General features: G+C 37.3%; 2 protein-coding genes across 6 annotated transcripts; both read right to left on the minus strand.

Annotated features, from left to right (window-relative positions):
• Positions 1-6,195: 6,195 nt before the first annotated feature.
• On the minus strand, positions 6,196-12,109 carry LOC113355334. 5 transcript variants are annotated; one of them, XM_026598165.1, is made up of 10 exons: positions 10,910-12,109; positions 10,210-10,300; positions 10,009-10,089; positions 9,293-9,366; positions 8,558-8,709; positions 8,079-8,212; positions 7,494-7,729; positions 7,174-7,380; positions 6,950-6,985; positions 6,196-6,667 (listed from the first exon to the last, which is right to left on the minus strand). In XM_026598165.1, exons 3-10 carry the CDS (start codon positions 10,030-10,032, stop codon positions 6,412-6,414), a joined length of 1,119 nt encoding a protein of 372 aa, XP_026453950.1. In that variant the 5' UTR covers positions 10,033-10,089; positions 10,210-10,300; positions 10,910-12,109; the 3' UTR covers positions 6,196-6,411. The 5 variants fall into 5 exon arrangements, 4 of the variants coding, with proteins under 4 accessions (XP_026453950.1, XP_026453952.1, XP_026453953.1 ...); XM_026598167.1 differs by having other exon boundaries at positions 10,210-10,392; XR_003362361.1 differs by having other exon boundaries at positions 6,557-6,667; positions 6,950-7,023.
• Positions 10,081-11,029, minus strand: LOC113359024 (purine permease 3-like). Its single transcript, XM_026602722.1, has 2 exons — positions 10,175-11,029; positions 10,081-10,089 (listed from the first exon to the last, which is right to left on the minus strand). Exons 1-2 carry the CDS (start codon positions 11,027-11,029, stop codon positions 10,081-10,083), a joined length of 864 nt encoding a protein of 287 aa, XP_026458507.1.
• Positions 12,110-12,789: the final 680 nt, after the last annotated feature.

Raw genomic sequence — 12,789 nt, forward strand, 5'->3', positions numbered from 1 at the left:
CAATTGACAATTTTCGACTTAAGGATCTTCCATCCCGACCTCCACCACCGACGGGCGAAGCATATACGTTCCCTAGCAGTCAAATGGGTTTGTCAAATATGCCTCAAATATCTTGGGAAGTCCAGACTTTGTCTCCTGTTGGGATATTGTTACTGTTTCATTTAGCATTGTGCAAAACTAATCCCCACACGTCTGTGTGATACTAGTGCGCTCGCTAGAGTCGATTCTCCTTTAACCTTTGATTTTCTTCTCTAAAACCAGGTTAATGACTTAAAGACTTCATTGGGATTGTGAAGTCAGAACGATACTACTTTTATCGTAGTTTTGTGATATGATCTTGCATCTTATATCGTACGAGTACAATCTTTGATTGGCTTGAGATCATGAGAGTTCTCCGATAGGCAAGATAAAGAAGTCACAAACACTGTTTGTGATTCCTAGACAAACCTCCTGTGTAGTCAGGAAGGATTGTAGAGAGGTGATTGATTAATCTAGGCTGTTCTTTGGGAATATAAGACCGGATTATAAATTGGTTCTTGTTCACCTTGATTTCATATCTTAAGACGGAACAAAACCTAGGGTTTATCTGTGGGAGACAAATTTATCCTTTGATAGACTTTTCTATGTGAGACAAATTTGTTTATTATCAAGTCTGTGATTTTGGGTTGCAGCAACTCTTGGTTGTGGGTGAGATCAGCTAAGGGAATCAAGTGCACAGTATCCTGTTGGGATCAGAGGCGTAGGAGTACAACTGTACCTTGGATCGGTGGGAGACTAATTGGGGTTCAACTATAGTCCAATCCGTAGTTAACTTGGAGTAGGCTAGTGTCTATAGCGGCTTAATACAGTGTGTATTCAATCTGGACTAGGTCCCGGGGTTTTTCTGCATTTGCGGTTTCCTCGTTAACAAAATTTATGGTATCTGTGTTATTTCTTTTCAAGCATTATATTTTATATAATTGAAATAATACAGGTTGTGCGTTCGTGATCATCAATTGGAAATCCAACCTTTGGTTGTTGATTGATATTGATTGATCCTTGGACATTGGTCTTTGGTACCGTCCAAGTTATTCCTTGTATTTGATAAAGACTCGCTATTGTTTTTAGCTTGAGTAAAAATCAAATCAAGTGAGACATATTAACTCCTTGAGATACTTTTATCTAGATTGAGTCTGACTGTCTAGTTGATTCTCTAGCAAAGTATTTCGGAGTTAGTCCATACATATTGCTAAGCAATATATTGGGTGGTGTTGTTAGACACCCGCTTTTTCAAATGCTGTAACATATGAGTCTAGTTTGGTACCTATTCAAACTAGGGAAACAGTTGGAAGAAGTATGTGGTTTGAAATCTTGAAAGCTAATAATGATTTTTTTTTGATTATGTTACTATTCAGTTGAAGAATAAGAGAAGTAAAAGATTTCAGCATGACTGGTGGACTGATAAAAGATCTTTAAAAGAGAAATATCTGAGACTTTACAGAATAAGTAGACAAAAATTTGCGTGTGTTGCTGATATGAAGAACAATAGATAGAGTTTTTTGTTTTCAAGGGAGCTGGATTCTATAGAACGTATTGATTTATTAGAGATCATAAATGATATCAGGAATGTTAATCTTTCTCAAGATGATGAAGACAAAATCGAAAGAAATTGTTCGACAAAAAAGTATATACCAAAAAATTTCCGCTTCTTACAGATTGGGATTGCTACAATATCGTGTCAAGAAAATTTGATCATCCAAAGGTGTTATTTATCATACATGCGTCTCTACACAATTATATACCTACCAATAGGGATCAGTTCTAATTTGTGTTTATTCTGTAACAACGAGATATAAAATTTGGATCATTTTTTCATTCACTATAGTTGGGATCAATGTAGTCGATCTCGGCCGAGACTCGGTGATTTATCCGGTTCCGGTCATAGAGGAGTTGATATTGACATTCTCGTTGAGACGATTTTTCACCGGGAAAATCGGCAGAATCGTCTAATCTCAGCCGAAATATTGTTTTGAGTTTAATTGTTATCTGATTCAATTAAAGCTCTTCAATTTTCACCGGCTACATGAATCCCATTTTTTGAGTAAAACTCGAATAATACTAATCCAGAGAGACATACAAAAACAACGAAGAGAAAATACCCAAACATCTACCGGCCATTTTACTATTTTATAGAAATGGGATTTAATCAACGAAAAGCTTCTTTAATCACGATGGAAAAACAACAAGAAATAAAACAAGATATCTTTAAAAGTCTCACGGTCTTTAACTCTTATTTGGTGGCTATTTTTCCATGTCTTGGTTGGTCACATTAGCGTGATACCAACAACAACAACACATGTATCTTAATCAATTTCCTTCATTTGTGAATTAAATAAATCTCATTTCTTCATTCCTTAAACTCAATTAGAATTTTAATTATGTGTATAAGCTTTCTTAAGATTTGTCTGATAACTTTCATTTGAGTTAACTGCAAATTTTGTTGACCCTTTTTTTTTTTGCTTTTTATAATTTGGAGTTTTTAGGGTTTTTGTGAGAGAGTTTGACAGATTCAATTTTTCCTAGTAAGAGAAAAATGAGAAAGTATAGTATATTCTCCCAAAGGGTATACAGATGTTGCTGCACATGAGAATTAAGTACACAATCTTGACACATATAATATGCAAATTTCTACTCAAATTTTACAAGTAGGAAATGTGCAATATGCTTACAAGATTCTTCCTCTTATCTCAGCAAGATAGTTTTGTCTCGGTGTCTCAGACCCATCCGAGACAGTCTAAAACACAAGATTAACCACACTGGTTGGGATAAACACATATGGGTTATCTTTGTCTCCTCTTTGCAAGTGTTGTGGGTTTTTCCAAACGATTTCAAGGATTTGATGTTGAGCTGGAGATTAGATAGAGTGTCGAAGAGAATCAGAATAGTACGACATCTGATACCATTCGCTATTAGCTGGGAACTATGGTTAGAAAGGAACAAAAGAGTGCGTGAAGAAAAAACAAAGTTTAGAAATGATTTGGTGCATGCAGTTTAGTTGGATATTTTCATTTGAAATTCTGATTCAGATACTTTAAAACTTTACTATGAATCAAAATTATGTATCCCTGAAAAGACATCATTATTATGTATTGTGGTATGTTTCTTTTTCGGATTGAAATCTTGTGATTCTTTGTAAATACTCGATAATTATCTTTTTCCTTTTTAATATATCATTTGTTCTAAAGAAAAAAGACAAACAAAAAGACCGAAGACCACTAGGAATCGTGGATAATGCCAGTAAAAGTTCTAAACAGGTCGTGCCTCAAAACTACTCCAAAACCATTGAGACACATGAGGTGGACCCAACTCACCCACAGATAAGTCCCCCTGCTATTTCTCATAGGGAGGGTCCCACCCGCCTCACTCACATGACATTTTTGGAATAATTTTTGGACGATCTGTCCAGAACTACTCTAATGCCAAACCCTTAATTTGTTTAGCTTTCAACATAGCAAAGTTGTTCAGTGTTTCGTACAAAAAATTCAATAATGTTACATATCCCGAAATAAAATTCTTGGATAATCTCATAAGACATATACCTGGGGATCTACTTCTATTTTCATCCATGGCAATGGTAGAAGTTTTTTTCATAGTTTGCCGAGACCCATTTCTATCTTCACCTATCCCAATGCTAGAAGCTTTTTTTATCCATCCTTCGGATCTCCTCACGAGATAAAACACCGGATGAGATATATCGTTTGGAATACAAGTCACATAGTAACATACATCATATCCAAACCTCTTTTATCTTACTAGATTTATTTACTACTCATCCCTAGGAGGATCTTTAGTCTGTTCAATGAAATGCCTTATTCACAACAAAAACAAAAAAAACAAAAAAAAGATAGAATAAACCTACCCTGCAAAGTGTATAAGTACTTGATGGACGAGTTCAAGGGTTCAATGGACTCCACCTAATATACACATAATTTGGTATCTACCTAAGAAAGATAAAGAGTTTGGTAGCTACTTGTACTGAAAACCACTGGAATAAAATTGGAATAGTAAATCATCTATATTCCATTCCTAGAATAAACAAAACAAAACAGGGAAAAGGTGTTTTTTAGGTGGGTAGATATGGTGGTGGAACCACCACCAATGTCATAATTAGTCAAAGAAATGTGATGGATGGTAGTAGGTAAGAAAGAGACTTCATCATGTTCAGTACCATTCAAATGAATACCGGGGGTTGATTTTCTTTGTGTATAATATGGTTTAGGCTTGAGTAAAGGTTTCATTGCCATAACAGGTAATGTCACTGTTGCTCCATAATGGATTTATGGAATGAACCCTCTTTTTCACTTCTTGAAAGCAACCAACCATGTTAAGTAGAATTTCACTAATCAAAAAGAAAGGAACATGCCAACCGAATGAAAGGGTACGTCTCAACACAGTTGGTTAAGATGACACTAAAATGCTGAAAAAAACTCTGAAAGTTACACTTTTGTCGCTAGACAAGCATAGTGGCCGAGGTTAGCCCAACCCCTCGACCAACACAGATAGTCTGTCTGGATACCACTTCAGAAGTTATCTTTTAACATTTGGAAGCAAAAACGTCAGAAATTGGTTTGGATTTCTAGCAGCAAAAAAGTTTACTTTTTGTGAAACAAAAACATTTTGCTTCTGACTTCTAGAAAAGCAGAAGTATTTTTGCTTTTGGTATCCGGCATGCTAAGAATGTCCGGCCAATTCAATCGTTGGACACTTGCAATGGAATCCAGAACTAGTTGATGTCAAGCAAAGATGCTCTAGCACAGGATGATTCAATTCAGATAATCATCACTACCCAAAATGTCATTTATACTTCATACACTAAAATGATTCAATTCAGATAATCATCACAACGCAACTACATAAAGTACAACATTTCATAATGGAATGTGGATATAAAAAAAGAAGTGCAGCTTTGCGTAAAAAGGAGTGAAATGCATTGCATAGTGGACAAACCCTATCAAGCTTGATAAAGTGTTCACACATGAAAACATGTCAGTGTACTTCAACAACCCAAGTACTTACATATATGCTGATTAATCAATATCTCTACTTTGGGTAAGAATATCCTCACCTAACAGCAACTGCAGTGGTGCGATCAAAACCAAAGATCAAAGATCAAAAAAAAGATCAAAATTTGGGTTTAGTCCGTGGTGTGACGCAACGGTACATGATTAAAATTTCGTCAGGCGGACTTTAAAAATCCGCCCCATTAAAATTCCATCAGGCGGACTTTAAAAGTCCGCCCCATCCTTTATAAATTTTAACAGGCGGACTTTAAAAGTCCGCCTCACTAAAATTCTATCAGGCGGACTTTAAAAGTCCGCCCCTCTCTTTGTAAATTTTAACAGGCGGACTTTAAAAGTCCGCCTCATTCTTTTTTTTTATTATTTAATTAAAATTTCATCGGGCGTAATTTAAATCCCCGCCCGTTAACAAGCGTACTTTAAATTTACGCCCAGCAACAAGCGTACTTTAAATTTACGCCCGACTATATTAGAATTTGGGATTTGGTCGCGACCATATTTGGTCTGAAATTTGATCTTTGGTCCAAATTTGATCTTTACTCCGTCCCACTGTGTTACGATCTCATCCCATAAATTTGGTTATACTCGCCCACTGTGGATGCTCTAAGGCTAAGTCCCATGGGCTAGATTGAACTGCTAGATTAGCAGAAAAGCGTTGCAGTTCAAAAAAAAATGTAATCTATTTGTTAACACTAATTTTTTCTCCTAGCATGTGCTCGCAAGTGAAGTAGCAGCGAGATTGAAGCGCTGAATGGTTCAGCGCCACAAAAATCACCTTTACACTGAATGGTTCAGCGCTCACAAAAATCACACGGATCACAAAAATCACAAAATTTGATCTGACGATTGAAATTAGTTGCGCTGAACCAAACAACGCTGGGCTATGGTCCCAGCTAACATGGGCTGCTAATCTAGCAGCTAGATTAGCATTCTCATAGCACTTAGGAAGTAGTCCTGACTGAGATGGACTGCTAATCTAGCTGCTAGATTAGCACCCATAGGACTAAGCCTAATGCTTTTGCAATTGCATCATCTTATTGATCCAAAATGATCCACTTAAGAGTAGATGCATTCACCAATTACCACATCAAAATTGCAAGTTCAAGTGTTGAAATGGGCTGCCAATTCTCCCGAAGGATTTCCACTAATACTGTCTACAAGGATATCTAGTTCAACAAAATCCAACAACCCATAACCTGCTAGCAGCATATACATGAACTTTTTCTAACCCACCTTAAGAGTGTCCAACTTTAACAAATCTCTTACTTTGAATTTGAACCCATTTGATTAAAAAGACCTTACATCCCCCAATTTACACCAAAAAGCTAACTATGATCTCCATGAAAGTGAGACCTCAATCTTGTACCTTCGCTTTCAAGTCCAGACACCAACACACATAATTTGATCGTGAAATCTCAAAGAGGGCATCTGGTGACATATTCTGAAGTTCCCAACTTGACCTGATATCGAAGCCACTTGGACGTGACGAGTACTTTAATGGCGTAGAGTCTTCTGTTGTTGGATGATCCTCTGCACGCATCCTCTTGTAAAGTCTCATTGTCGCAACACAATCCTCATATGGATCATGCACCCCTGACTGAATCTCATACCTGTAACGCAAAAGCTACATAAATCAAACTGCAGTTGGTTTCACAGTTCAGTATTTTTCTTTTCTGAGTTATATTTGGATTATTTATGGCACATGACAAATCTAGGAGTTGATAAATGAAAAAAATTGATAAGAAAATATTCTACAAATGATTGAAGTGAAAATTGAAAAACCTAGCATGAAAGACTGGTCAAGAGATGACGACCTCAACAGAAAAACAAATTTGATTGTACAATTGATAACACAAAATTATGCAGAACCAAGAGAGGAAAGAGTAACCTACCCTAAATATGTTTTTGTGAGGTATTTGAGTGAGTGGCTACACAAATTCGTTTTCATCAAGGGGAAAGAGTATCCCTGTCTCAAAAGACAAAACATTGCAATTTGCAAACACTAGTAAGCCATAAAGTTACCCATTTCTTAAAAAAGCCAAAACACATAACTGAAATAAAAATGGAACAGAGAAAGTAATTGCAGTAAATCATAATGCTTGACGACCTAATTTACCTAAACAAGTGCTCGGGGTACTCCATTCTCAAGCATTTTAAATCATGCTCTATTTCATGACCCACGAGAAGCTTAGCTTTTCCACCGACCAACCGGGATCTCCATAGGGATTCTCCATTGTACAAGATCTTCTGAATGATCTCCTTCACTTCCTTGAGAGGCATTGCATCTCTCAAATTCTCCTCTTTTATACCAGTTATTTCATACCTAAGTGCGTACAAAGAGAAAGAAATTTATATGAGTCTTATATGGGCCGTTTGTCCATTAGGCCAACATCAAACACCGGTGGATCAAGAGGAACAAAAAACACAGGAAAGTACCTGTAGTCTGTCACAGGAAGTTCAGGTACCACGTATGTGTGGAAGACCACATTCTCGTTTTCATCTATGAGGCACACTCTTGCGCACAGATCAAGTGTCCCATCACTTCCTCCGCCAACCATTTCACAATCTAAAGCAACAGCTTCAGGAAGCCGGCTACTGTGCCACCCCTCAGCCAAGCTTGAAGTTTCCACTTCATATGAATCAAGTTCTACGGAAGGTATTTCGACAAGGTCCTGAAAGCGGAGTACTCATTTAGACGGTGCATTTCATTTATCATAAGAAAACTCTATGAAGTTAAATAAACGTTACCAGTCACCATTCACTACTAGGTAAAGGAAGAGCATTTTCATATTAAGCTTTTTAAAATTTCCCCAATTCTAAAATCATGTTGTTAGATGTCATATAAATTCTAAAATCCATAACTCTGTATGTCCTTTTGATGAAATTTACCATGACTTAGATCAAAAATAGGTTTTATTTTCATATGCTTATTAAATTGCAGAACCACTACCAGCAAGCCAATAATTGTTTGTTAATACTCTTTCAAGAAATTTTTTTTCTTCTATTTCCCAGCTTACTCACAATTGAAGGTGCAGGACATAAGCAGCAAAGTTCCTTATGAGAATTGAGAGCTGCGGAGGTGTCGAAGATGTTCATACAAAGTTCACAGCCCTGGGCACTAAAGATCTTTGCACAATCAGCTTTGGCCAGTGGTCCTTCACAAAATACGAAACAACACAAAATTAAAGACAATAAAGGGGTCCAAATCCTGTGACACCAACTTAAGACAAAAGGTTGGGTTTTGACAAAACATCTTGACCCACTATCTGAATCCTCCATGGCTCCAACTATAAGCTGATAAAACATTTTATTCACAATGTGATTGGGACAATTGCAATTTAAACCCTTCAGAAGAAGGATACCACATATTTATGAAACTAAGAATGTTTTTTCTTTTTGGATCGGCAAAACTTAAGGGTGTTGGTGCCCAAGGAACCTAAACCAAAAGACGATGGCCCAAATAATTAAATAATGAACAATGATTATAAAATTGATTGTACCAGTGATATGTTCCCTCAAAGATTCGAACGATTTGCAGTACTTGTGACACACACCGCACCTTGGCTGATGAGGTGAATGATACGATAATTCCATGTGCTTAACAAGATGCTCCTTCTTCTTGTAGTGCTTGAAGCACGCAGAACATCTGTGCCTGATATAAGAAAACATAAGATGAGAAACACATTCTAACCCAGTTACTGTCTAAGCAAGTAAAGTAAGTAAACACAAGACCATTTGTCTTCATATATTCCAGCATTGAGGCACCTAATCATCATAAAAATCATATCCAATAACTTTTTTTACATTATCTACTTTCGAAAGAGGACAAGAGCTCAATGAATTGTTGGATATCCCTCACTCAAAACCATTGAGCTCCCCATGGATAGACTGTCTGACTGTGTTTAAAGTAAAATGAACACTACTTGCAGAAAAATAATACACAAAACTTGTCAAAATTAAGCTTAAGCACAGAAAAATATCACAAAATAAGCAAAACCCATGTTAGTTTTAACCCCATTATTCACTCAAAAAAAAGAAAAAAAAAAGAAACCCTTGAGAAAACCTTAAAAAACCAAGAAACCCATACTGGAAATTCTCTGAAATAGTCTCAAGTAAGTGTTCTTAAACAAGATTACAACATGCATGGAGTATACAGAAATGATGCTGAGAAATCAAGAAGAACTAGAACCACAAGACAAAGTAGTAGTTGAAGCAATTTCAAAGATGTTGAATACCTTGTTGTTTGGGACTGGAGAGGGTTCTCTTCTTCTCGACCATCAGTGAGTTCGATCGATCTAGCCATTTCTTGCTGCAATGTCGGATTTACTGATTTAGGGTCTGGGACTGAAATGTTTGAACTTCTAAAGACCAAATACGAATCGTGTATAAAAATGAGTCTAAAACCGAGTCTATAGAGAATAAATGTGGCGGTTCGGCAATTTTTTTGATCCACTCCGGGATGGACAGGTGCTCTCATTTATGATTTTTTAAATATTTTTCCGGGGAAGAGCAAAGGCTATGAAACTCATTCACTTGCATATTCACCGTCCGACTTGGAAATATCAATTATGCTTCAATTTGATAATATATCAATGCCATTTTCTTTTCGTTTTTATGATCCGATAAGTAAATGCAATTTCTCTACGTTATAGTCCTGTATTTCATAGTAGTAGAATGAAGCATATTGTTGTGGACAATCACCAGGGGGCGGAGCCAAAATTTCTAAGTTGGGGATGCAAGAATTTATTAGGCCTAATTTTAGGATTTGGAACTAGGGGGTGGAAGTGCACACCATATACATGAACTTTTTGATTATGTAAGAAAAAAAGTTCAACAAAAACCAACAGCCATAACCTTTGTATAACTTTTTATGGGGTTTCTTTTTTGATCTTCTTGTAGGAGCCATAGAAGTAAGAAGTGAAGCCCCAGAGTGTCAGAGCCAAGGACATACCCTTTTCAGCTGTGAAACTCTCATGAAACGTTATCACTGCAGCAATCTGCGAGATAGGAAGGAATGTTGCGCTCATGACACCTGCAAAGAGAGAGGAGGAACAATATATGATACCCATTCTTCCGATAAACATCAACTGCCAAACTACCATATTCGAAACTAATACGAGGTAGTAAGCTTTCGCTCCTAAACCGAACTCACTTGCTTCTCTATGAATCGCCGAGAAATCTCTGTTTACCAGACCTCCAATCGTGCAACTTAATGTAGCAAACAAGGCCACCCAAACTTGAAACTGCAACACAATAGGATAAGTCATGGCCTGGTTGGCCTTAGCATAAGCAACTTGGGTGCTCACCATAATGAATCCTAAAATTGAAGCAGCACCTACAGTTATAAAGAAACCCAACAAGTACTGAGAATTTGTGACACCGGGGAGACGATCACCGGCTCTTCTTATACCAAGCAGTATACAACCCATTATTATAACTACAATTGCGTTCATCGTATACGGAGTGAACTTCTGTTTAACCCAAACGAACGAAACCAAGGATGTGAAAACAAGTTGGGTTGTAACAAGGAGAGACCATGTTGATACAGGAAGGTAGGATAAACCATAGCAGAACATAAAATTGACAATTCCATATATCAAGCCTATCAGTGCAGCGTAGACCAAAAGCTTCCGAGAAGCAAAGAAATCGGTAATAAGTAGTTTCCGGTCACGTCGCAGGTAGAAGATTGCGAGTGGAATGGTCAATATAGGAAAACCAGCCATTTGTAACCAACTAGATAACCATTTTCTACTACCACCATGTAAGAAATAGAGTCTAAGTAGTAAAGGTCCAACTACCAATCCTAACATATTCAGTGTGCAGCTTAAAATGAGTAGTCCCCATTTCATTACCTTTGCAGAGAACCCGGCCTTCGCTGGAGAAGAATCCTGTTCCTCTTGCTGAGGATTATTATGATTGTTTTCTATGGCGAACGACTCTCCTTCTTCTATTCCGTCAATGTTCATAGGCATAGCTATATCAATTATCTTCTCAGGATTTCAAGTGCATTAGCATGGCTTATACAAAGTAGAATCAATACTTTGCTATCGGTAGATCTCAAAGTAGAATCGATACTTTGCTATCTGTAGATCTCAAAGTAGAATCAATACTTTGCTATCTGTAGATCTCAAAGTGGAGTCATACATGAATGCCCGGAACATTATATGCCTGATTTGATTAATAAACAAAACAAAAAGACAACGAAATGCGCGTTGTTAGCAGGTAATGTGGAGAACTGGAAATTATGGGATTAAGTACTAAAGGAGTTAATTCAATGCACCTAAAACTAAAAGGCATTAAAAAATAAATTACTTAACTTAATCTTGTTTTCCTGAAGACCAATTAACAGGTTGGATTTTGACTGTATGTAGCCTGTAGGTGCATACAAAATTATACTTAGTTAGGAGTAGGCCTTGGGATTCAAATCTTCAGACAGGTAGTGTGTATCCTGAGCGCTTATTCAAATCTGCAGTGGCGGAGCCAGGCCGCAGCAAAGGCAGGCAGTTGCGGTTTATCAAAAGAAGGGGAGTCTGGATTGTTTATTCACGCACGCTCAACGCTCTTTGAAATGCGTAAGAGATATTCTAGTATTCTACGGGGAGACTTAAGGCTGCACAGGAACCGAACCAGAATCGATGAACCGCACCAGAACCGGCGAAGGAGGTACAGGGAACAGTTCTAATTTTAAGAACCGGTGTCGATTGAGTACAGGGACCGGGTTCTACTAGATTCCCGGTGTGTACCGGACCGAAATTTCCGAATAATGTTGTCCCTTAGATTTCCGTGGATCCTAGACGTATATGCTAGGTATATACAAATTAGTTCTTCTTCTTTCCTTGTTTTTCTTCTGTTCTTCTGAACCAAATTAGTTCTTCTTCTTCGTCGTTCTTAATCAGCCACCTGCAATTGATTCACACACAGCACCAGACAGATTTCATTTGTCTTCTATATCTCCTGCAACAACCACCAACAACAGCTCTAAATCGTACACATCAACCACCACCAATTCCTGTAACAGAAACCCTAATCCCCTTCTGAATCTGATCAATTTCCCCATCAAATTTCCACCAATATCGAATTCATCTCAAACCCTAACTTAATTTCATGGGTTTCATCATATTCTCGAGTTAGCTGCATCATCTTCATCTCAAACCCATCTCTTGATTCTTTGAAACCCTAACTGAATCTCCACCATTTTTAAAAGCTTCATGAATCGATTCCTTCTTCATCTCAATCACATCTACTAGTAATTAAAATCCATTGTTTCACAAGAATGGTGTTTGCGGAAACAAGAGGTTGGGGTTTCTAATGGTGTAGCAAGGGTATAGCAAGTCAGTCTTCTAATTTGTGCAATTTGTGTAGCAATGAGCCTGAATCTGTTGAACAGTTTCTCGATCCTCCCGATTTGTGCAATTTGTGTAGCAACTGAGAAGTTCAGAAGAAATGGGAAGATGGTGGTGACTGTTATGACTGGAGTTTAAGAAGATCAGGTAAGGGTTGTTGTTAGAAGGATTTGATTAGATGTTGATGTTAAGAAGTCAGGGAAGGTTGAGCTGTTGTTATAGTCTTGAGATGCAGAGACTGGAGATGAAACTGATGCAGAGAATGGAGAATGTTTATCTGAAGAACATAATGTAGTTAATGTATTAGGAACACACTGTTTTTCCTTTGTTTATCTGAGGTTGTGTTTGTTGTGCTGTAAGTATTGTTTTCAGGTGAAAATCCGATATCG

This window comes from Papaver somniferum, chromosome 3 (genome assembly GCF_003573695.1).
Source record: "Papaver somniferum cultivar HN1 chromosome 3, ASM357369v1, whole genome shotgun sequence".
NCBI classification, from domain to species: domain Eukaryota; kingdom Viridiplantae; phylum Streptophyta; class Magnoliopsida; order Ranunculales; family Papaveraceae; genus Papaver; species Papaver somniferum.

Bases quoted from the DNA above. Each gene is read 5' to 3' on its own strand.
- LOC113359024 (XM_026602722.1), bottom strand. From the start codon at position 11,029: ATGCCTATGAACATTGACGGAATAGAAGAAGGAGAGTCGTTCGCCATA.
- LOC113355334 (XM_026598165.1), bottom strand. From the start codon at position 10,032: ATGAGAGTTTCACAGCTGAAAAGG. The intron at 8,213-8,557 runs GTACAATCAATT...TATTTTGTGAAG, and splicing joins TTTGAGGGAACATATCACTG to GACCACTGGCCAAAGCTGAT. The intron at 7,381-7,493 runs GTACTTTCCTGT...GTACGCACTTAG, and splicing joins CTTCCTGTGACAGACTACAG to GTATGAAATAACTGGTATAA.